At 42.4% G+C, this 25962-nt stretch overlaps 1 protein-coding gene across 7 annotated transcripts in view; it reads right to left on the bottom strand.

Annotated features, from left to right (window-relative positions):
• Window positions 1-25962, bottom strand: part of LOC148220398 (protein patched homolog 1-like) — a 164962-nt gene that overhangs the window by 23339 nt on the left and 115661 nt on the right. For 6 of the 7 annotated variants that reach the window (XM_088155733.1, XM_088155730.1, XM_088155728.1 and 3 more), the window contains 2 exons: window positions 12625-12767; window positions 6820-6919 (listed from right to left, as the gene is read on the bottom strand). In XM_088155733.1, coding sequence (XP_088011859.1) covers window positions 6820-6919; window positions 12625-12767 — 243 coding nt within the window. Of the gene's footprint in view, window positions 1-6049; window positions 6404-6819; window positions 6920-12624; window positions 12768-25962 lie in introns of those variants that run through there. The other variant, XM_088155732.1, reaches the window with a different exon arrangement.

The raw sequence follows: 25962 nt of genomic DNA, 5'->3' as shown, positions 1-25962 counted from the left end.
GGGAAAACCATGTTTTTTGGACTGTGTGGATTCGTTGGCCTGGCACATCTGAACCACAAAAATATAAGGCCTTGGTCGACACTGGTTCACAGTGCACACTAATCCCATCAAGACATGTGGGGACAAAATCTGTTTCTACTGCTGGTGTGACGGGGGATCAGAGGATTTTGCTTTGGTGGAAGCAGAGGTGACCCTGACTAGAAATGAATGGAAGAAACACCCTATTGTGACTGGCCCAGAGGCCCCATGCATTTTGGGCATAGACTTCCTCCATAATGGGTATTTCAGAGATCCAAAGGGACTCAGGTGGGCTTTTGGAATAGCTGCTGTAGAGGCAGAGGGCATGAAGCGATTGAATACCCTGCCTGGGCTATCAGAAAACCCATCTGCAGTAGGACTCCTGAAAGTGAAGGAGCAACAGGTGCCAATTGCCACCTTGACAGTGCACCGTTGGCAGTACTGGACAAATCGAGATACCGTGATCCCCATCCACAAAATGATTCGTGAGCTGGAGAGCCAAGGGGTGGTCAGCAAAACCCACTCACCCTTCAACAGCCCCATCTGGCCTGTGCGTAAATCTGAAGGAGAATGGAGATTGACAGTGGACTATCGTGCATTGAATGAAGTGACTCCACCACTGAGCGCTGCTGTGCCGGACATGCTGGAACTGCAGTACGAGCTGGAGTCCAAGGCAGCAAAGTGGTACGCCACTATCGATATCGCCAATGCATTTTTCTCCATTCCTCTGGCAGCAGAGTGCAGGCCTCAGTTTGCTTTCACCTGGAGGGGTGTGCAGTACACTTGGAACTGACTGCCCCAGGGGTGGAAACACAGTCCCACCATCTGTCATGAACTGATCCAGGCTGCATTGGAAAGAGGTGAGGCTCCAGAACACAGAATCATTGAATGGTTTGGGTTGAAAGGGACCTAAAGATCATCTAGTTCAAACTCTCCTGCCATGTGCAGGGACACCTTCCACTAGAGCAGGTTGCTTAGACCCCCCCCATACAACCTGGCCTTGAACACTTCCAGGAATGGGGCAGCCACAGCTTCTCTGGGCAATCTGTGCCAGTGCCTCGCCACCACAGTAACAAATTTCTTCCTAACATTTAATCTAAACCTACCCTCCTTCACCTTAAGGCCATTCCCCCATGTCCTATCACTACATGCCCTTGAAAATAGTCCCTCTCCAGCTCACTTGTAGGCGCCTTTAGGTACTGGAAGGGTCCTCTAAGATCCCCTCTAGAACCTTCTCCAGGCTAAACAGCCCCAGCTCTCCCAGCCTGTCTTCATAGTAGAGGTACTACAGCCTTCTGATCATCTCCATGGCCCTAAGTCACATGATTTCATAAATAATCTCAAATTTGTATGTATAGTATGGTTCAGTGTCTAGCTGCAAAGAGAAATGGATAAACATACTTGCAATATATGCACATATGTATATATTGTTTGAATAAGGGACAGGCCATGTATATATCTAGGAATATAAGAGATTATGCACTTTTATCAAAACCATTTTATTAAAAAACTGTTTTATTTTACTTGACCACAGCAACCCTTATACAACTGAGTTCAAAATCTCTGTTAACAGGAGGAAAAGTGCCAGCAAAACTTCAACCCTTGACATGAAGAGAGCAGACTTCAGGCTGCTCAGGGAATTAGTAAGTAAGGTCCCCTGGGAAAATGCCTTTTCAGGTGCTGGGGTCCATCATTGCTGGTTACTTTTTAAGCTCCACATCCAAAGGGCACAGAAGCAGACAATTCCTAAATGTCAGAAATCAATCACACTAGGCAGAAGGCCAGCTTGGCTGAACAGGGATTGTCTCTTAGAAATAAGGCAAAAAAGGAAGGCGTATGGCCAACGGAAGCAAGATCAATTGACATGGGAGGAATATAGAGATGCTGCTGCCACTGCGGGGAGAAAATTCATGCAGCCAAAGCTCAGTTAGAGTTGGAGGTGCCAGTAATGTGGGGGATAATCAAAAGAGTTTCTTTAAATACATTAATAGCAAAAGGCAGTGCAGAAATGACATCAGTCCATTCCAGGATGAGGATGGTCACCTCACAAACAGGGACATGAACAGGCAGAGATGTTTAATGCTTTCTTTGCCTCTGTCTTCAACATGGATGATGGACTAAAGGGGATCCCAGTGCCCTGAGCTGGAGGCCCATGCCTGTGAGAATGATCAGCCCCCAGGTGACCCTGAACTTGTGCGGGATCTACTGCTCCAGCTCGATACCTATAAATTTCTAAGGCCTGATGGGATTCATCCGAGAAGACTTAAAGAGCTGGCTGATGTTATCATGAGGCCTCTCTCAAGGAGTTTTGACCAGTCTTAGGAATTTGGAGAGTTCCAGGCTGACTGGAAGCTGGTGAACATTGTCCCGATTGTCACAAAGGGCAAAAAGGAAGACTCCAGAAACTACAGGCCTGTCAGTCTCACTTCAGTGCCTGGTAAAGTTATGGAGAAGATTATTCTGGAAGGTATTGAAAAACACCTAAAGGACAACACAGTCACTGTTTACAGCCAGCACGGCTTCATGAGTAGAAAGTCCTGATTGTCAAACCTGGTTACGTTTTATGGCAAGGTAACCCCCCTGGTTGATCAAGGGAAGCCAGGTGATGTCATTGTTTTGGATTTCACTAAAGCTTTCAAAACTGTCTCTCCCAGGATCCTTCTGAACAAAATGTCCAGCACACAGCTGGATAAACACGTCATGCAATGGTGTCCTGGGTAACCCAAAATGTTATTGTATTCTGTATCTATATGCCCAAAAATGGTTGCTGTCTCTTTAAGACTGCAGCCAGAAACAGGGCCGGATGGCATGCCATGGTCCCTCTAAAAAGTTGCAGCACTACAGCCTCCCACTTTCTGGCCCTGTGGTCTTTGAGTCGGACAGAATCTTTCTTGGTTTTTGCCATAGAGCTGGGGAAGTGAGGGCGGAGGCTTCCATTTTGGGTTTTCTTTGGGTTTTTTTTCCCCTTTTTGGAGAAGGTGCATTCTGTGGTCTTAGACTGCCTTGGAGCAAATTCCAGGAGTGACTACCTGCAGTTGTGACATCAAACCAGGAAACATTGGAGCGGTCCCACTCCATGTGGTCCCCAGCCTGCCAGCAATGCCTGGTAGAAGTGAGAAGACACCAAGTAGCCCCAGCCTGCTGCTTCTGCCAAGGAAAAGGCAAACTCCCTCCATGAGTTCTACCCTTGACTGAGTGCTAGCCACCTTTCTCAGTGGAGCTGCTGTCACCAAAGAGATAAGAGGGGGAGAAGACCTGAGGCCCCTTTCCCTTTGTCTCTAGAGCAATGGAGGCATCGGTGGGGGCAGCCATCTTGGAAGGGAGGAATATTCTGCCATTTTAAGTTTCTCTTTGTTTCCATGGAGTTAGTGATGATATGAAAGATGTGTGCTAATGTTGCAGTACAAGCCTGGCTTGTGCTGTGGTTGCCATGGAAACCAGCTCAGTTCCATAGGCCGGCCTCTGGGTGGATATTCACCCAATTGGATTCCACCTAGGCTGCAGGCATATGACTGGGCAAGGGAGCTGGGCGCCACGGAGACCTAGACCAATGATATAGTCAGGTGTGCAATTTTGAACCCCCTATAAAAGGGAGCCTCGATGAATAAACTGACACTCTTGTCCTTGAATGAGCTGAGGAGTGTGCTGTGTTTGTCTCCAGCCCCTCCCTCACCACGTGGCATCCACAAGCATCACAGACAATTCCATGGATGAGGGTATGGGTGTTAACATCTTTGAAATGGGTCTTGATGTCTTTACTAACTTCAAGTAGCAGGTTTGTTACAGAACCCAGACAGCTTGACTCCTGAAATAGACAAATGGGTCTGCACAAGCCTCAGTTTCTGAACTTTTGGGGAAATGACATGTTTAAGGGGGGACTATGTGGTAGGTGGTTCCGGAAGGCTGTACTTTTCTAGTACCTCAGCCAATGGGCAAAGGAAGAGAGCAGTTTAAAAGGAGGCTGTGTCCTCCAAAACCTCAAGAGAGAAAACCTCATGGGCATATGCCCCAGTGAGCTCTCTCCCTTTATTTGAATAAAGTTGCAGGACTCCTCTCTCTTCTTTATAGACACTGGCTTTTCATAGTGTGATTTTTCCACACAGTGAGATTTAGTAATTTTGTATCTTGTGATTATTTACTATTATTTTTTGCCTGTTGTTGCTTTGCTTGTTAGTAAGCTTATTTTTTACACTTATATTTACTCATATTTTGTTTCTCCTTATTGGTGGAAAGGGATTGGTTAAAACAAAGGGGGAGAGCTCATTTTAGTTTTCCCCTTAGACTGTGTTAAACCAAGACAGATGGGTGAGGAACTGGCTCACAGGTCAGCACAAAGGGTTCTAATGAATGGGGTGACATCAGTCTGGTGACTGGTCACTAGCGGGGTTCTGCAGAGCTCCATCTTCGGCTCTATGCTCTTTGACATTTTCATAAGTGGCTTGGACACAGGACTTGAAGGGATACCAAGCAAGTTTGCAGATGATACAAAATTGGGAGGAGCTGTTGACTAGCTTGAAGGCAGAGACACCTTAATAAATTAAAGGGCTGGGCAATCGCCAACCATATGAAGTTCAAAAAGGGCAAGTGCTGGATTCTGCACCTGGGACAGGTCAACCCTGGATGTATGGACAGACTGGGGAACAAGAGTCTGGAAAGCAGTGCTATGGAAAGGGACCTGGGGGTGTTGGTCAATGGCAAGTTAAATATGAGTCAGCAGTGCCCTGGCAGCCAGGAGGGCCAACCGTGTCCTGGGGTGCATCAGGCACAGCATTGCCAGCTGGTCAAGGGAGGTGATTGTCCTGCTCTGCTCTGCACTGATGTGGCCTCACCTCAAATACTGGGTGATATTAAGCTATTAGGAAGTGTCCAAAGGAGGGCAATGAAGATGATGAAGGGTCTTGAGGGGAAGCCATACAAGGAGCTGCTGAGGTCATTTGGCGTGTTCAGACAGGACCTGAGGGAAGGACCTAAAGTTGTGTCAGGGGAGATTTCGTTTGGATATTCAGAAAAGATTCTTTATCTATAGTGTGTTTGGGCACTGGAACAGGCTGCCCAGAGAAGTGGTCATAGCATCAAGCCTGACAGAGTTCAAGAAGTGTCTGGACAACACTCAGGCACACGGTGTGACTCTTAGGGATGGTGCTGTGCAGGGCCATGAGTTAGACTCAGTGATCCTGGTGGGTCCCTTCCAACTCAGCAAATTCTGTGATTCTGTGAATACTGTACTTGGTGTATGTGGCAAGGTTTTTGTAGCAGGACAGGATGTTTTCAGGAGTGGCCTCTGTGGGAAGAGCTGCTATGTGTTGAACAGAGCCAATTTCAGCTGGCTCCACAACAGCCCCATTGCAGGCCACAGCTAAGCCAATCAATCAGTCTGGTGGTGCCCCTGTGAAAACATATCAAAGAAAGTGCAGAAATCATCAGACATGGAGGAAAACGTGGTTTAGGAATGGTACTAAGGTCAGAGAAGGAAGAGAAGTTGCTTCATGGTGCTGGAGTGGATATTCATTGCAGCCTATGGAAGACTAATGCTGGAGCAGTTATTTTTTTCCTGAAGGACTGCAGCCTGTGGGAGAGCTCACACCGGAGCAGGGCAAAAGTGTGAGAGGGGAGAAGGAGCAGAGAGAAACCACTATATCCTGAGAGTAATCTCCATCTCCTGTCTTCCTCTGCTGCTTGAGTGGGCATAGGGGAATCTGGAATGAAGGAGCAAAGTTGGCCATGGGAAAGGGGGAGGAAAGACATAGTTTCAGTGTTTGTTTTTGTTTCTCACTGCCTGAATTTTTTTTAATTAGGAATAAATTAAATTATTTTCCACAAGTTGAGTCTGTTCTGGCCAAAGCAGTAATTGATAAGCAATTTCCCTGTCTTTATATCAATCCATGAGCTTTTTTATCCCTTGTCCCACTGAGGAGCAGGAGTGAATGAGCAGCTGAGTGGGCATTTCGCTGTTAGCTAAAGTTAACCCACCACAAATACTAAGACCCAAAATAAATACATCTCAAATATTACTAGCACTGTATATGTACCTTGTGTTTTATTTTATACACATGCACACACATGTATAAAAACATGCAGCATTGCATTACTGATTCTAATAATACATGATAAATATATCTATACATAACACAACTGTATTAACTGATCTGAAGGTAATGAATAACCAAATACAAATTTGATAGCTATGAATCCTTTTTTTTCTGGACTTGGGCTTTATACTGTAAAATCTTCAAAAACCAGGTTGAGCCTTCAACCGACTAAAATCTTTCCTTGAGCCAAGAGGGCACCACAGAGAGGCATAGGGTGGTGAGAGGACAGGTGGTAACCAGGTGGTCTATAGACCACCACTGGTGTAATGTTGGTCCACACAGGACTTCTAGGTGATCTAGTGAGTTGAATATTTTGAGGGAAGCAACAGAGGCAGTGGGTGGAATAAGAGAAGATATGTGTACAAAATTAGCTGTCTTTTGCAAAGTCTTGGGGAAAAGTTTGGTTTTATATTGGCATATAACATTTGGGTTTTAAAAGCTTACCAAATATCTACATTTGTATTTAGCATGTTGATTTCAGCCTCTAAACCAATACTTATTAAAAATACTTAAAAGGTATAAGAAGGTAGAATACCAAATGAATAACAAATATAACATTTAACAAATATTTAAATTAAAACTATACCATTAAACTTATAGTAAAATTCTTAAAATCCAAGAGAATTTTAAAAATAAGGAGATTGTAAAGAAGGGGTTGTTGGCAGCAGGAGAGATAATATTATTTCTACTGTTCACCATTAATTTTACTAACCTCAGGGTATGGTCCAAAGAGTGAAAGAAGAACAGGAAGCAGCACCAATCCATTAAGAACTCCCAAAATAGTCAATATTGTCAAAACAGCAAAAAAATACCTGAAATAGGGTTTAAGAGGGTGGAAGTAGGGTTTAAGAGGGTGGGAGAGGGAAGAGAAGAGGCACAAATATTGTAAGAATTGAGGGACTGCATACTATTGCAAAATATATAAAAAATGCATATATTAAATTAAATATTAAATATTACTAATACTACACAAAAATTTATATCACTTTATATATAGGTTATTTTTCTTTGGTTTTTCACATTTTGGATTAGAGAATACGCATCACACAAAGTATTAGTTGATAAAAAGAAAGACAATCCAATCCAATTGTCTTTCCCTGTAACTTTTACAACAAAATAAGAAGTTAGTAGCACAGTATATGGACTGTCCCATTTGTGGTCCAACTTTGGTTTGCGAGAGTGGACTTTTATCATTACTGTATCCTCAGACTGGATATCATGTACTTGCATTCCTGCTGGTATTGGTTGAAGCCATTGGGCTTGTGCTTTATTTTCTTGTAGATGTTTTTGTATTTCCATGCAATTTGATAACCCGTCCATCTCCATCTAAGAGGCTGGCCCCAGCAGGAACAAAGGTCCCAGGTATCATTAAGTGTCTGCCAAACACTGTTCCTGTTGATGACAACTTTAGAGGTTGGAGAGGGATATTTCCAATATCCTGATATCCTATGTACTATTCCTAAACTTCAGGCCTTTTTAAACTTATCTGACTACAAGTTTGAGTAATTTTATTATTTCTTTCCATTTCATTGCAGCCTTTGGTATGAGCTGGACAGTGCACCAAAGCAATTTCCCTTGGAAGTTTAATAGCTTCCAGTAGAATTCAGCTTTCCGTTCCACTAGAAATATTCTTTTCTGTCGAGGTAATGAATTGTCATTCTTTCCATAGCACAGACAGCTGCATGACGCTCTCCAAAAGTGTATTTAGAATCAGCATAAATAGTCACTCATTGATTATGTGCCCATCAGGGACATGTTGTTAATTCAGTGTATTCAGCTCCTTGGGCACTCACCAAGGATTGTAGAGGTTCTATTTCAAGTACCTCTAAATTTCTCACCACTGCATAGTCCGTGTGTCATTTTTCGTTCCTGTAGTATGAAGATCCATTGGTGAACAGGGTTAGATCCAAGTTCTCTAGAGGGTGATCTCACAGATCTTTTCGTAGTTGGCTGGAGTGAAACTCTACCTCAGCACAATCATGATGCAACTCACCATCGGAGGGAAGAGGCAATAAAATTGCCAAATTCAAAACAATGTATCTTTTCAAAGTAATATTGTCTGCTTTTAAAATTTTTAATTCATAACAATGTGCTCTTTGTGGGGGCGATGTTTGTGTAGCATGTGTTTTAAGAATCAGCTCTATTTAATGTGGGGGACGCTCAGTGGTTGGGTGACACAGAACCAATGCTTTTCTCCTCTTCATGATAGTTGCTGTTATTGCTGTCATGTTGACACGGGAATTATTCCCTGCTGCTACAGGATCTAGTTCAGTTGAGTAATAAGCCACAGAGCAGCAGTGTGGACCTAGCTTTGGAGTAAGGACTTGTAAGGCCCCAAACAACCTCACTCAACAAGACACTTAAAAGGGCTTATGGTTGTTCATGTACTCCCAGTTAGACGCATGGGAGAAATGCCAACAAGATATTCTCAAGAGGTCAAAACAACAAAAAGAACTTTACTGGCAACTTTTAAAAATTCAAAGAAATTTTTGCAAAAGGTTTAGAGCAGCATTCAATCAACATGAAATACTTCTTAAAGCATTAACTTGGCCAATTTAACTTAGCAAACTCTAAGCCCGTTTGATTTTAGGTTACCCAAAAATTCCAAGAGGGAATTAGAAGAAGAAGAGAGAGAAGAAGACAGAAAAGATATAGAAATCACACATATAGCTATCAGCTCCCAGATTCCAGCGGTGTTCAGATAGAAATTTCAAGAGGAGGTAGGGTCAAGATGTATGCTTGCCTTGTGTTCAGCCTTAAATACCCCTTGGACTTCCTGGGCCCTTCCCCCAGGTGGGACTTCTGGTCATTTGGCCACTCAGGAACTGGGTTAGGGGCTCCAGAGGCAGGTGTGGAGCATGGCCTCCACTGTGCCAGTGATTGGCAGCCTGGGATACCAGCTCTAGGGGGATGGGGGATGTGCAGGGCAGTGCATTGCCTTGCCAGGGCAAGACTTGATGCACCCCTTCCCCCACACACATGCACCCCAAAATGTCTCGAGACATCAATTTTCCCAGTGTCTCACAGGACTCTGCTGGCTACCCCTTTGTTCTCATGCACAAAGGACTTGGAGTGCCGGAGCAGAAACTAAAGCTCCTTTTATAGCATGGAAAGTCTTTTCTTCCTCTGGAAGAAAACATATGGGCTCCACTTCCTCTGCCTTGGTAGCTTCTGTCAATTGTTTGCTTAACTCCCTTAGTCCTGGTAACTAGAGTCTGCAATATCCTACTGCACCTAAAAAATCCTCACAATTGTTTCTTTATTACCGGTCTAGGTATTTCTACAATAGCCTGGACCCATTCTGGGTCTGCTAATCTTTCTCCTTTTGTTAATATAAATCCTAAACATTTTACTTCCTGATGACACAACTGAAGCTTAGAAAGAGATGCAGGGTGGCCATTTTTTTCTGCTAAAGCAGTACATAGACAAATAGTATCTGTCAAACAATTTTTGTATGCCTTGGTATCAAGAAATAAACCGTTTACATATTGTACAAGTCTAGAATCTCCAGGCAATATAATATCTTTCAAATTTTTTCCTTGCCACCCCAACATGTGATCCTTAAAATAACTGCAGATGTCAGACGTGGCTTGGGCCACAAACATACTTGCTGCTAATTCATTATTAAAATTCTGGAGAGTCATTCCCCCGTAGGTCAACAAAGCCTGTTGCAGTCTTCTCCAGTAGTCACTGGGGTGTTCCTCTGGCCTCTGTCTACATTCCTGTACTTTAGTTCCATTTACTCTTATCTCCTCACAAGCTCAAATCACGTTTATCAGATCTGCAGCCACTGTTTGGCAATTATCTGTTTGATTATTTCAAGCGAAATCAGGATCAACTCGAGGGCAGGCAGTCTGACTTCCCCCTTCCTGTAGGGTTAATTCCACATTGTTTACACCTATCTTGTCCTGCTCATCTGGATGGAACAACTCGCTCAACAACAAATCAACATCGGCCCAGGATGGATCACATCCTGAACTAATATCAGAAAAAAAATTATGCACATCAACCTGTACCTTCCCTTAACCTGGACATTTGATTTCCTCACATAATCAGATCCCCGGGGTTCCAGGGGTGATGGATGTATGTATACATGTAACACTGAAGGTGGGGGAAGAACATTTCACACATCCATACACACTCCCATCCCCACCACTGGCTCCATTGCGAGAGGATTAGGGATAATATTAGAAACCACGGGGGAAAGCTCAGCAGAAGCAGTGGGAACAGCAAAGGCAATTGGGCCGCAAGCAACAAGCGATACAAAGGAAGGAGTGTAAGGTGGTGCAGAGACCATCTCTGCAGGTGCCTCGGTTAAATTACTCACAATTGCTGTAGTTAAAGTTCTTCCTCGGTTATTGTACTTGTTTTTGACCATCATCTATATGGTGGTCAAATGCCCAATTATCCCATACATACCAATAATCCATTTGTGCTGGGAAATTGTCTTCCAGACTACCTCACAAAAAGGTGCTACTCTAAACATCTAACATTAGGATAACCAAGAACGTTATAGCTCTGACCACTTGGTATATACAATTTCTGTTAATTTACTTAATATTCTACACTGTCGGACTAATCTATCCCTTATGGAAGTTTGGGGTCATCTTCACCCACTATAACAATGCTCAGTCTCTGATATTTTATTTTCTAAACAATGCAAACTAAAGTCAGATTGTGTTAGAAAACAAGAACCTGATGGGCAAAAAAGTAAAATAAAAGAAGTTGAAAAGTTGAAATGCTCATTTCATATTACTAAGAGAATATTCAGTCAAAATTTTGAATGAAAGGCTGCTATAGTTTCCCATTTGCCATGATACAAAAACATGTTTGCCAAATCTTTTATCTGTTAACTAGGAAAGTAACATAGCATATATACCCCTCGAAATTTAGACTAAATCTAAGAGCAACCTATATGTCAGTGTGTTTATCCCTTACAAGATAGGTCCTAAAATAATAATTCTACCTTATTTCTTCAAATAAAATAAAATAAAATAAAACAGAATAGAATAAAATAAAATATATTGATCTGAAAAAAAAAAAAAGTTCTATTTCAGGGCATGCAATATCTGTATAGCAGTAATCCCCATGTAGGTTTAATGTATTTAGACCTAAGTGTAAGCTCTGCTTTCTGCAAATCTGAGCAGGTGAGGGTGTGGAGGTATTTAGTCTGGAGAAAAGGAGGCTCGGAGGGGACCTTATTGCTCTCTACAAATCCCTGACAGGAGGTTCTAGCCAGGTGGGGGGTGGTGTCTTCTCCTGGGTAACAAGTGACAGGATAAAATGACACAGCCTCAAGCTGCACCAGGGGAGGTTCAGGTTGCACATCAAGAAGAATTTCTTCATGGAAAGGGTTGTTAGCATTGGAACAGGCTGCCCAGGGAGGGAGTGGAGTCCCCATCCCTGGAGGTGCCCAAGGAATGACTGGACATGGCACTCAGTGTTCTGGTCTGGCTGACAAGGTGGTGATTGGTCAAAGGTTGGACTTGATCTTGGAGGTCTTTTCCAACCTAAATGATTCTGTGAAATCTCTTACATAGATAAACAAAAATTCCTGATTGGATTTAGCAGTCTTTCTCTCATTTCCTGCCTCTGATGTTTTGTTGTAGCGGTTGTCAAATGGATGTCAGCTAAGTCTGATTCCCGATCCAGTTTATGTTTACCTAAGCAGTTAAGTCATCTTTCAAAGCATTTTAATTTGGCCCAGTTCTACCTCAGTTCTGTTTTAGGGCTATGATTTAATTGGGTCATTTTTTGCTGCAGCTTGCCACAAAGAATCTGTGTTACTTCTAAGATTGGTGATTTTGCAGAGCTCCACTGGTTGCTTGGAATGGCTTAGGTTCTGTTTCATTGTTCTTCTCAAAAATTTGCTCTCCTCTCATGCTTGACAAATACAGAGTCTTAATTACATTCACAAGAAACTGTGCTTGTAGTTCTAAACAGAAGAGCCTTTGGACTTTGCTTTACAGAATTTTAACATGAAGCTCTGTGTTCATACTTATAGTTCCCTAGCTCCCAAACAGGCTTTTTCCCCTCATCCATTTAAAAGTTGCTGTAATCCGCATATAAAGATAGCAAGAGAAGGCCCAGAGAGGGCTGACTTCCTGTGTCCTTTCCAGGCAAATCATTGTGCACATGAAAAATCTGGAAGACCTGGCCTATTATCTGGAAGGTTAAAGGTAAGATCCAGCTAATATTGGACAATACTAGCTGCTTCAAACTGACTTAATTTCACAAGTAGAAAATTTTGCTAAAGAGGGCCATTTTTGTTTCCTTTCATGCTAGGAGTCAGATTTTCCTGGAACAGATTTTAATAGCAGCAATGAAAATATTACTATGTCCAGCATGTGACAAGGAATTAATAGAATTCCTTGGGAAAACAGGACCATGATGTAAAAGCATGCTTGACACACCATACATGGTAATAAAATGACAGATACACTGAAATGTCTAAATATTAGAAGCATACGTATTTTTATTAAAAAAAAGTAAAAGTCAAGACACACAAATGCTTTACCTGGCAATAAAATCAAACTCTGATCCTGCAAGCATTAACACTCCAAAGAGAGTGGACACAGCTCCATCCAACACTGGTGCAAACATATGTTCCAATGCAAGGATAGCCCTACGGTTCTTGTCTCCTACAGCAGTTAAAAATGCCTGTAAAACAATGAAATCCATTTCATTAGAGAGACACGTACAGTCTTTCAAACAGCCTCTCTCTTAGTATGCAGTTTTTTACCAGTTAATTACTTCAATTTACAGTCCATTAAAGTATCTCTATAGCAGGCTAGATTTCAGGACAAGGTCTGATCATGCAGTTGTACCAAATAGCTACTGCTGAAGTCACACGACCAGAGTAAGCATTGATTACAGAGTCAGAGCCATAGTAATAATTTTGGAAACAATGCATACCTGCATCATCAGGCTTTTCATTTGTTTCTCCGTTTGCTTGTTTCCACATGCAAAGAATTCATTTTATAATAAAAGTACCTCAGGTGTAAAAATTATAGGGCTTTTCTTGTCATTCTCACAAGGGCATAGTTTCCATGACTGTCATGAGAACTTTGTTGTAAAACTAGCCAATATTGATTCAGGTTTTCCCGAATACATTTGGAACAGGCCAAGGACTTGCAACTTTTGCTCACGCGCACAGTCACATCCACGGTAGCATTTACTAGCGGAACAGGTCTTTCTGTCACTTTACACAGAAGTGTTCACTGATACAGTGCATTTCTCCTCGCAGGTCTGAGGATCCACACTATCACATATTATACACAGTAGGCACTCAACTGATGGAAAGTTGCCAGTGTATTCAACAGGACCAGTATAAAGTAACACTGCTAAGTCCTGCGCTGCCTTTTTACATTCCTATTTCACTCAAGATGAATGTGTGGGCTGTGTTCTGCAGCAGCCAGAGACCATCTACCTACTCAGGCTAGCCTGGGATGAATGGAAGTGACCACCCAGACAGAGCTTCTTGTCAGGGAAATGGCTGTCCAGGTGGAGGGCTGTACAGTCTGTAACCCACACTTCTGAGTGGAAGAGGTTGCAAGCTCCACCTGTGCAAAGCGTGTTCAGGTGGAGTCTCTCAGGCAGCGAGTGGAGGAGCTGAAGGAGGAAGTCAGCAGGCTACACTGTATAAGGGAGGGGGAACAAGAAATAGATAATTATTCGAGACTTTGCAAGAAGAAATACTAGGCCCCTGTGGCACTGATCTCCAAGGACTACGAGAGAAAGAACATCAACAGCAAGCTGACAGCACCTTGGAGACAGAGGTGCCATGGTCTCTGGTGACTTGTGTCATCAGGATATCTATCACTCCCCCTCATTTCCTTGTATGTACCAACCAGCAATAGACATGAAGTCTTGGCAGTGGGTTGAGGCAATGGACAACTCTCACAGAGAGAAACTGCACCAGTTGCACACACTAAAATCTGCAAAAGAAAGCAGCGAGTGCTAATAGCAGGTGAATCTCTGCTGAGAGGCACGGAGGCACACGCTTCAGCTGACCTGATATACAGTCTAGGGAAGTTTGCTGCTTGTCAGGAGCCAAGATACAAGATGCCACAGTGAGTCTGCCACAACTGGCTAAAAGCACAGACTACTATCTGCTACTTCTCTTCCGTATGGGCACCAATGACATGGTAAAGCATAGTCTGGGCAAAATCAAACAGGACTTCAGACCCCTGGGGGTGCAAGCAAAGGGGACAGGGGCCCAAGTGGCCTTCTCCTCTGTCTTGCCAGTAAGAGATAAGGGTGTTGGCAGAAGTCAACACATCATGCAGATCAATACCTGGCTTGGTGGCCAGTGTTATCGCTAGGGTTTTGGCTTCTATGATCACAGGATGTTCTTCAATGAATGCAGTCTATTGGAGAGAGATGGGATCCACCTATAGAGAAGAGTCAGGAGAATCTTTGTTGGCAGATTGGTTGACTTTGTAAATCGTGCTTTAAACTAAGGAACTTGGGATGGGAGTAGAGGGGTGTTCAAAGCTGTAAAATTCATGTACTCACAAGCAACAGGGTGGATGAGCACACCTATCAGAGTAGTGAGGAATGCTCCCCAACCCTCCAAAAAGACAAGACAGTCGACAGTCCAACTGAAGCGCTGCTATAGCAATGCACACAGCATGAGTAACAAACAGGAGCTGGAAGCCACTGTGCAGCTGGAAAGCTATGATCTGATCACTATCACTGAAACTTGGTGGGATGAATCACGTGATTAGAGCACTGCAATTGATGTCTGTAAACTGCTCAGGATGGCCAGGCAAGGAATCATAGAATCGTTAAGGTGGGAAAAGACCTTTAAGTTCATCAAGTCCAACCACTGACCTAGAACCACTACCACGTGCACCATTAAGCCATGTCCTCAAGTGCCATATCCACATATTTTTTAACACTTCCAGGGATGGTGACTTTACCGCTTCCCTGGGCAGTCTGTTCCAATGCTTTACAACCCTTTCCACAAAGAAATTTTTTCCTGATATCCAGTCTAAACCTCCCCTGGCACAACTTGAGGCCATTTCCTCTCATCCTGTCACTTGTTAGCTGGGAGAGGAGACCGACACCCACCTCATTGCAACTTCCTTTGGGGTATTTGTAGAGAGCAATAAGATGTCAATGAGCCTCCTTTTCTCCAGACTAAACATCTCCAGTTCCTTCAGCCACTCCTCATAAGACTTGTGCTCCAGACCTTTTACCGGCTTTGTTGCCCTTCTCTGGACTTGCTCCAGCACCTCAATGTCTTTCTTGTAGTGAGGGACCCAGAACTGAACAGAGTATTTGTGGTGTGGCCTCACCAGTGCTGAGTACAGGAGAGTGATCACTTCCCTAGTCCTGCTGGCCACACTATTTCTGATACAAGCCAGGATGCCATTGGCCTTCTTGTACCCCTGGCCACACACTGGATCATGTTCAGGAAGGAGAGGTGGGGGGGAGGGGTTGCCCTCTATGTGAAAAAAAATGATTAATTGCACAGAGCTGTTTTTGACAACCACCAGTACACAGGTTGAGAGCTTATGGGTGAAAATTAGAGGCCAAGCCAACAAACAAAACCTTATGGCTGGTGTTTACTACAGGCTGCATTATCAAGGGAAGGATGTTGTTGAAGCATTCTTGCTTCAACTATAGGAAGCATCATGATCACAGGCTCTGATCCTGCTGGGGGACTTTAACCACCCTGACATCCACTGGAAAAGCATAACAGCAAGATACAAGCAGTCTAGGAGCATCTTGGAGTGCATTGAGGATAACTTCCTAATCTGGGTGATGGCATGGCAGACCAGATGGCAAGGTATTTTATTTTGATTGCAGAAATATTTTAAATGCACATATGCAGATACGTAGGCATATACGTGCAGAATTTTGATGGAAATTTTTTGATGATTCCTGATAAAACCACCCCCTGATTTATAAAACATCTCTCCAAACATCTCAAAGAGCAAATAAACCTGAATGCATTTATACTCAAAGTCTAGGAATATAGTAAGTGATAGTATTCTCAGAATAAGGAAATGTTTGGGCTCAGATTTTCCAAGCTGAACAGCAGACTAATATGAAAATCTAAACTGTGTCCAGTATCAGATACAGCTTTTTTCTCTTTGACGTTTCCATTAGTTTTGACTGAATTTGTGGCATTTAGAAATCAAGGCATCTAAATCTTTTTTGATTGGCATCAGGATATTGTTACTAAGAAGTCCATGACTGAGGGAAGAAGAGTCCACATTGCCTGACTGCTAACTGCAACCACAAGAATCGAGAAATAAGTGCTGGATTAGCTTGATTTGTTTCTTTTTCTTGAACTTCAATTAGTGTTTGGATTTCTTTCAGTTGTTCAAGGGACTGGTGGACAGAACCCCCTGAGAAACTGCTCTCAGGGATAAAAGAGCTGAACAGAGCTGGAAGGTATTTAAAGACATTTTTCTTAGAGCACAAGAACTATCAATTTCCATGTGCAAGAAACCAGGCAAGGAAGGCAGGAATAAGGCATGTCTGAGTAAGGACCTCCTGGTCAAACTCAAACACAAGAGGGAAATGCATGGGCAGTGGAAGCAGGGGCACACATCCCGGGAAGAATATAGGGATGATTCCCAGATGTGTAGGGATGGGATCAGGAATCCAACACAGCTGGAGATAAATTTGGCAAGGGATGTGAATAATAAATAAGGGCTTCTACATGTATGTTAGTCAGAAAAGGAAGGAAAAATAAATGGTATCTTCCCTGATAAATAGGGGATCTGGTGACAATCTACATGGAGAAGGCTGAGGTCCTCAACAACTTTTTTGCTTCTGTTTTCAATGGCAATCTCTCTTCTCACATCTCTCAAGTCTCTGAATCTCAAGGCAGTGACTGAGGGAAGGAAGCCCTGCCCATTGTAGGAGACAATCCGGTTCGAGACCACCTGAGGAACCTGAACATATCCGAGTCCATGGGACTCAGTGAGATGCATCCCAGGGTTGTTAGGGAATTAACCAATGCAGCTGTCAAGCCACACATATTTGAAAAGCCATGGCAGACAGGCAAAGTCCCCAGTGACTGGAAAAAGAGAAACATCATGCCTCACTGCTAACTGTAACCACAAGAATCACAAATGAGTGTTGGGTTAGCTTGATTTCTTTCATTTTCTTGAACTTTAATTAATGTTTTGATTTTTCCTCTGTATTTGTAAAGGGTAATAACTGAAGCAGAGAAGAGGCCAAAGATGGAAAGCTGTATTTCCAGAATGGCTTGAAGAGAAGTACTACTCAAAGTTGTGAGAAAGGACATGCTGCATCAGGACAGCAATTGAGTGTTACTGCAACCTATTGTATTATTTTGCAAAATATTTTCATAAATATTTAAAGAGGTACGCATATGCAATATACAAAAGAACACTGTAAAGCAGTATAATCTGGACTCATTTGCCTCCACTTAATAGAGTGAGGACAATATTGGGTTTGCTCTGTACTTATTGTACTTTCATCTCTTTGCCACAACTTTATCTAGTTCTAAAGTTCAGCTTAAGTTTCTGCTGCTTAAATATTGTTTGATTTACTTGTTGTTCAGGTTTAGGGCAAATTTGGGAGGAAATTTTTGGATGGGGTTTTTTTAGGAAAAAAAAAGATTTAAGCAGTCCCTCCCCCAGTTGGTTCGGGAAAAAATGTTTTTGGAGAGAAGTGGAAAAAAGAAAAACCGTTTATTTAATAGGCAACACACTTAGCATAAAATGAACAATACTAAACAGCAAAACTTTTCGCTGTTTTGAAGAGATGACAGATTTAGAAGAGTTTTTTTTGTGGGCTGCCCGGCTCACTTAGTTTGTTCTTAGTCCCTCCTGCGCTGGGGAATGCTGTGGCCCAGGCCAGGCCTGGTGGGCCACAGGTGTGAGCTTTCAGTGTTTTTTTGGGTTTTCAGTCCAGAGCAGGTTCAAAGAGTTTTAGGAAAAAAAGAAAAAGGAGAAAAAAAAAATAATCTAGGGAGCTTCTCTGCCTCAGCTAGCCAGAAAAAAATTAACTAAGAGCAAAAAAGAGCTTTTTTTTCTCTGTCCACCGCAGACAATACAGTCTGTGAGCAGGAATGCCGGGGAGCCAGTGCAGTCTCTGATAACAAACTCTGCACTTCTTTTTCTTCTTCCCCCCCTTCACTCCTGGAACCAGTCTTGAAGTTGAAGAATTTAATATTCAACACCAACAGAACAGACGATTTGGGGATACAGGCATCATACAGTTACCCCAAGACACTTGTATAATTCAATGCAAATATTGCTTATGTAATAGGATTTTTTCTGTAAAGGTACATATTTGTTTAAAATATTTTAAATTTGCATATCACAAACTGTGGTAGTATGAAATGTTACTGTTAACTTTCAAACACGCTATGCACAGTATTTTTTAAAAATAAGCAGATATGAAGTAAAATATGTCAGTCTTGAAGACTTAAATAGTTTTAGCTGTGTCCAGGTTTTGTTTTGCTGTGTGTATTGATGTGTGCATCTTGAAGTGTGCCTGTCAGTGTGTGTATGTTCCCAGTGTACTGTAGTTTCTCTTTTACTGTATGGTGACCCTTAATGGACTTATGAACCCACTGATGCTGGTGTGAGTCTGCCTTTCCCCGTTAATAGGCACTAGTGAAAACTGCACTGGTGTTAACTAACATGTACCATAGACAACCGTTATCAAAGGCCCAAGATAAAATAGAAGACAGGAAGTCAGAGTTTGGGAGTGTGGTTCAGTTTCCCACTCAATTAATGACTTGGTACATGTGATTTTGGTCAAGACATGCAACTGCCCTGTGCCTTCAGTTTCTCAGTCAGTAAAATGGGCATAATTGTACGTATCTACTTCCCAGGAGAGTTGCGAAGCCATATCACTGTTCGCAAGTGTTTTGACATTCTTCATTAACAATGCCAAGTGTGTGCAAACACTATAATCATTCTTTTTCCACTTCAAAATGAGCTGAACATTGAGAGGTGCTGGTGGTTATAGAAATTCAGAGTGTATGCCTTATTTTGATATTGATACTGTTAACTGAATGGCATTAGAAGCTAAATAATCTAATTTTTTCTTGGTAAGCCACAGCTCAGCACTCATAGCATTCAAAGTAGTAACCTCTGTCACCTTATTTTAATCACAAGAAAGAAGTTAATAAGAAGTGAGAAAAATCAAATGGAAGAATTAAAAATAACCCTTCTATTTTTACTTATTAAATATTAATGACTTTCTGTTGGATCCAGGACTAATGAGTGACACTTTTCCTCTGTTGTTTTGATTGGTTTTCCCATGCTGCATTGGCACTTTTAATTAAAACAGTTAAATTGGGATCTCTTTGTGAAACTAATTTAGCTATTTTGGTTATGTTTTAGTCTAAAAATGGATTGCTGCAAGTGAAGGGCCTGAAAAAAAATGCTTCAATCTGAAAAAAAATGCTTCAATCTCTATGTTGTGTTTGAAACCAAACCATAAGGATGGAGAACCTTAACTTAAAATACTAGAACAAAAGTTATCATTCTCTCTATCTTCATTTTTCTCCATCATTTTTCTGCCCCTGCCCAATTCCTTGTCCTGCATGCCATGTGCAGGTGACCTGTCTACTGCTTCATACTTCAGTAGTCACATTGACAAAGAGAGGACTTGGTGGCTGACAATATTTATTTTGGTTTGCTTTGGGGATTTTTAAAACCTTTTTAATTGTGAATGATATTTTTATTTTTGTAACATAAGAATGTTTCCTTACAGTATTTGTCATGACACTTTATACCAAACAAAATACAGGGACCTTATTTCTATTGGAAACACTATGACAACTATGTTTTTCCTTTTAAATGCATTTTTATTTGTATAGAATGCTCACTAATGTTAAATAGGAAAGAGTATATAACATATTAAAGGCTCGTCATACCTTTCAGCATAAGGAGGTAAAAGAAAAAAATACTCAGGCTGGATCTCATTACCTCTCTATTTTGATAGAAGTAGGTTTGTGTCTGTCTTGGGGTGACTGTACAATAATGTATCCCCTATTGTATGCTTTATGCCCAGAAATTGGTCCTGTAACTTTAAGCTAGGTCAGAGAGAAGGAGGAGGCGAAGCAGGTGGAATTCTTTCGGCTCGCACATCCTCCCCCAGGTTCGCTCAGCTGTGTTGTCAGCATGGACAGAGGGAGTGCATCTTTGCTTTTAGCTAGCTTCTTGTTTGTTAACTGAGGCAAGAAGTTTTCCCAGGACTGTGGCTTCTTCTTCTGGAACTGTTCAGCTTTGCTCCGGTCCGAAAAACTAGACCATCACAGGGAGCCTCACACCTCAGCCCAGCGGGGGGAGGCTTCAGGCAAACCACATCCTGGCTCTGGACCTTGGGAGAAGCCGAGCAGGACTCTCAAATCCATCAGCTTTCTTCACAACAAGAAGGTTTATTATCTAACATTATTCATTCTCTTTTCCTGTGCCTGCGCACATTCTGCTTGTTAAATAAAAAGGGTTTTTTTCACTTTCCTCCAAGAAATTCCTTTCGAACCTGTGGGGGAGGGGCTGCAAAAAACCTACCTTTGTTTAGAGGAGACACCCTTTCAGGATGACCGAGACAGTGCCATTTCAGTTACAAAAGTAAAATTATGACATATAATTTATGCCAAAATTCATTTTTGAAGTGTACATAGAAGTCAATCAATCTTTTGACAGAAATATATTTTTAAAGTTTATATGCAATAATGATAGCATTATGTTTTAGAACACTGCTGAAATGTGATTATAGTGCATACTTTTCCTTGAATGCCCCATGGCAGAAAAGAAAGTGTGAAACAGCATTAAGAGAGAAAGAGTGTGAATATTCATATAATTCTGGACTGTTTTTAGTTACCATTTGTGATCTGGAGTGGTTCTCAGTTAAGCCTTGAAAAAAATTTCTACAAACCCTCTAAATATTAATGCATATTAATGTGTTTCACCTGGGTTAGAGCAATCCCCAATATTGATACAGCCTGGTGGATGAATTGATTGAAAACAGACCTGCAGAGAAGGACTTAGGGATATTGGTAGATGAAAAATTTGATATGTACTGGCAATGTACACTTGCAGCCCAGAAACCAAATCATATCCTGGGCTGCATCAAAAGAGGAGTGGCCAGCAGGTCGAGGGTGATTATTCTGCCTCTCTACTCTGTTCTTTTGAGACCCCACCTGGAGTACTGAATCCATCTCTAGGGTCCCCAGCACAGGAAAGTCATGGACCTGTTAAAGTAGATCCAGAAGAGGGCCACAAATATGGTAAGAGGGTTGGAATGCATTTCTGATGAAGACAGACTCAGAGAGTTGGGGTTGTTCAGCCTGGCAAACAGGAGGCTCCAGGGAGGCCTTATTGTGGCCTTTCAGTATATAAAGGGGGCTTATAAGAAAGATTAAGAGATACTTTCTAACAAGGTCTGTTGTGACAGGACAAGGGGCAAGCATTTTAAACTGAAAGAGGGTAGATCTGGATTGTGTATAAAGAAAAATGCTTTATGATGAGGGCGATGAGACACTGGAATAGGTTGCTCAGACAAGTTGTGGATGCCCTATCATGGGAAGTTTTCAAGGTCAGATTGGAAAGAGTTTTTACCAACCTATTCTAGTGAAATAAGACTCTGCCCATGGCATGGAAGTTGGACTTAATGATCATTGGAGGACTATTTTAGTATAACTTGCTTAGCATTAGTAGTTAAATTTTCTGAAGCCTTAGGCTGCAAGTCTAGATACCCTGAACTTTTACCTAGTTTAGTAAAAGGAGGCCGCAGAGCCAGTTCATGATGAAAGATAGGGAAGCAAGGAAGGCCACTACCCCTTCAGCAGAAGCTGCAACCTCACAGATAAGAGAAGAAATAGCCTGCCTAGAGACAATTAAGAGAACCAATGAAGAACAAGAAGACCCCAGACCTAAATATTATTATTGGATCAAACTGTCATGTGAGGTCTGGGAAACTTAGACCATAAGGGTATAATAGCCCAGGTATTTCTTTGTTCAGAGTCTCTCTCTGGAGGCACCCAGTTTGAGCTGTTTCTACTGCTGTAGCACTCAAATAAATTACCTTTCCAGATTTAAAGCTTGAGACTGCTAGTGATGCCTAGAGAGCCTGATCTGGAACAGAGACTAGACAGTTAAAAGAATAAAATAGGTATTTATTGAAAGGCCTTAAAAGGATACACCTTGGGCAGTACAAGAGCCTGGCCAGGGCTACACTCAGGATGGATCCTGGTCACGAGTTTTTACACTTTTACAATTTTTGGTTCATCTACATATTGGGGTCAATTGTCCAATTACAGCTCCAGGTCATGAAGTCTCTACCACCTGGCTTGCCCCCTTCACTTTGCCGTTGTTTCTGCTTTTTGGGTAATGGTTGTCCTTGATTCTCTAGCTAGGAAGGGATTGCTTTGTCTTACTACCTGTCTTGGTTTGAAAGACAGGTATCTGCTAAGGAAAGGCAAGAGCCCCTTTCCTGAGATGCGGAATGCAACCCCCTCCCTGTTAATTATTTTAGGTCCAAATCAGAAGCCTTCAGGCAGGAGGTGTGGGGATAAGGGTAACAGTTCTTTACTGATATCCAACAAGGCAGAAAAAAACAACAACAGGTATAAAAATTGGCAACAGAACAGAACAGTCTAGCTCCGCTCCAGTCCTTTTTGGCCGCAGGCCATCTCCCTGCGCTCAGTTACCGGTGCTGTGGGGGCAGGGCAGGTCCCGCGCAGTTGAAGAGGGGCTGGGTGATGGCGGCAGCGGCCCAGGGGTGAGAGGGATGGGAAAGTGACTCCCCCCCTCACGGTGTCGGTCGTGGTGCTCAGCAGAGTGTCCAGAGGTAGTAGGGTGAGGTGGGAGAGCAGCAGAGCGATGTCCAAAGGCAGGGAGCGTGGGTCTCAGTGCTGGGATGGCAGGGGGAGATGCCAGACAGGAGCCCAGGCTGTCTTCCCACTCACGAGCCAAGGGAGAGAGAGTCCCCCGCTCCAGACCCCCGTCCACCTTTCCTTTTCCGGTTCCCCCCCCCCCTCCCCCTGCCCCCACCCCCCTACGAGAGAACATTATCTGTCGTTTTAAGGTGTAGCCACAATTACTTAGCATAACAATGGGAGAAAATTCCACAGAAAGAAAAGGGAACAATTCAACCTCCAACACTACCCTATGAAGAGAACTTACTGACAACTAATATGAAGTTCTAGCGTTATATACCAGGCAGCAGAGAATCTGAAAAATATGAAAGCTAAAACCCAAGGCATCAATACAAGACACCTAGGGTAGAGAAGTATTAACAGTTCGGAGACCTAAATTGTACCCTAGGCTACCACTTTTGGATCCTCTCATCTTCAAACATTCAACTGCTGGCAAGGATGTGATTTCAGCTGTCATCCTTTACATGGGAGGCATCAAAACGTAAGTGTTAAAACTCCCTGAGCAGGTTTGGTGTAAATACAGCAGTGGGTTGAGTTCAACTCAGTATTGGGGTGGGTTCAAGGCCCTCCCCTGCTGTGTTCCAAATATTTGGCCATCACTAGTGTGCTTGGATTCCTTTTCAGCTCCTTTTCACTGCTACCAGATCCTCTCAATAGTCCAACCAATCTCCTGCTGAGTCTAAAAGTTCTATTAAATCTCCATCCAATCTCTCTGTCTCACTGCATTTTCCAGTTCCCTCCTTTCATTTCTTTTTTGATTGCTATGATACTAATATACCAGAGATTATAGTAGACTCGAAACATCTTTTTCTTGAGATGATATTATATTGACTAGACTCATCCATTCTTACTTTTTTAATATGGTAAGATTCAAATCCATAAAGACAATGACATTCTTAAAATAACATTCTTCTGAAAAATGAATTAGAATAGTCTTACAGAAAAATGATTTATGTTGAGTGTGTGAAGAGACCTTTCTCTATGTAGAGAGTTCTGAGATCTAACACTACTAAGAACAAATAAATGGAAAATGTTTTAAAACATGAGTAGCTTTTCATTTGTAGTATATAAACATTTAAATTCTGAAATTCCCTAATTTCCAAGAAAATATCTAAAAACTCCAACTTAGTATAAAAATTGCTTAATTGACAGAAAAAAGAAATCAGGCCTTGGTCTAAACTTATCCTTAACATTGTATAGATCAGCACTTCCAGTGTCAAATGTGAACACAGAAAAATAGTGTGATGGGTTGACCTTGGAAAAAGAAACTCAGAGAGAAGTTCTCTTCTAAGAGAGCTTCCTCTGTGGGGGGTTGGGACAACTACAACAGCCAATTAGAGAAAGTTAGTTCTCTCAGTGAACACACATTTCAAAGGAGGTAATCAGGAACTGAGGCTCTTTGTCTTTCCGGTGGCTGAGCAGATAACACCAACTCGAGCTTCTCCCCCATGCAAGGGGAGGCAAACGAGGGGACCCGATGGCCAGGTGGAGGAAAGGCTCGTTAATAAGACCTTCACGGCTTCCTCCTCCATGGGCTCTGATGGGGGGGGGCGGTTCCTGCTGCTGGCTCGCAGCAGTTTCGGAAGGGCCAGGCCTGCCCAGCCCCCACGCGGCCTGGGGGAGGCAACCGGGCCGTGTCTGAGAAGGAGGGGTGGCCATGAGCCTGGGCTTCAGGAAGCCCCAGAAAGGCTGATTGACACCTCAGCCACCCCCCCCCGCAGCGCGGCCTGAGCCTGGCCCAACTCTTGCAGTTGTGTTAAACTTTAACTCTTTAGTGCTCAGATAAAATTTGCAAAACCTCCGGCCTTCCTTTGAATATGAAAGAGAATAAGGAGATATTCTGAAGTCAGTGAAGAAAGAACTAAGTTTCTTTAGATGGAAGGAGAATGAGGAGATGCTGTGAAGATGGCTGAAATGTCCTTTTGTAAGATTGTAGGGATGAACTGATGTACTGAATATTCCTATAATCCATGGAGAAAGACATGGGGGTTGGAGATGTTCCATTTGATAGATCATTTGGCACAAAAGCACCTGTGTTGAGAATCTTTGCCCTGAGGAAAGAAGGGGATCTCAGTTTTCTGAGGATGAAACCTGAACAGAAAGAAAGGAGATGAAGAGAACTTTTGCTGTGAAACATTTCATTCTTAAAAGTAATACCCCATGAGACAGACATGGCCCACATGTACAGCTCTGGGAAGGCTGTGGAGTTGGGAGGAGTGTCACGATTGCAGGTCCGGGCAGATGCAAATCGTAAAAATAAAACCACAACAGGACTGTTTTCTTCCTTGTAGAAAAATCCCTACAGCTTCAACAAAAGGAGGCTTCTCTCTCCGAAAGTAAACTAAAAAAAACTGAGTTAGGAACTAACTGAAGTAGTTGCTGTATGTTTGTTTTGTTGTTATGAAGGTTGGGAGAGGGAAGGAAGGAGTAGTCTAAAAAATCTTATTCTGAATTTTTTTTTTCCTTTGTTTGTGTAGTTAATAAATTTCTTTTTTATACCCTCTTAAGTTTTAAGCCTGCCTTGCTTTTGCTCCTAGTTCTGTCTCACAACAGAAAATGAGTATTTTTAAATTTCCAAATCAAAACTAAGACATTATTTGGTGCATTAGCCAGGAAACGAAATTAAATCCAGACATTTTTGGGGGAAATTAAATTAAACCAAGACAAATAGCCTTTTATTCTGTCCAGTCTTGGTCGCCAAATAAAGCAGGATGAGTTTTGCATAACAAATATCCAAAACTGCTCCCTTGAAAGAAAACTGTCGTTTTTCTGCACTTCTGTACATCAGGTTGACTAAGTTGGATGATTAGGTGCACTCTAGATTTGAACACCTAACTTAGAAATTGTTGAAAATGTTTACATAAAACATTCAAGCATTTATTCCTCTCTGCTTTTCTTTATTACATTGGAAAACTCTTTCCCTACAGATTGCACATTTGAGCTCATTATTAATAGCTTCTGGGTTTTGAA

Source organism: Sturnus vulgaris, chromosome W, assembly GCF_052056855.1.
Source record: "Sturnus vulgaris isolate bStuVul1 chromosome W, bStuVul1.hap1, whole genome shotgun sequence".
Taxonomy (NCBI): Eukaryota; Metazoa; Chordata; class Aves; order Passeriformes; family Sturnidae; genus Sturnus; species Sturnus vulgaris.
Note: the sequence above shows the minus strand (reverse complement) of the source record. Positions and strands in the feature narration are given on the sequence as shown.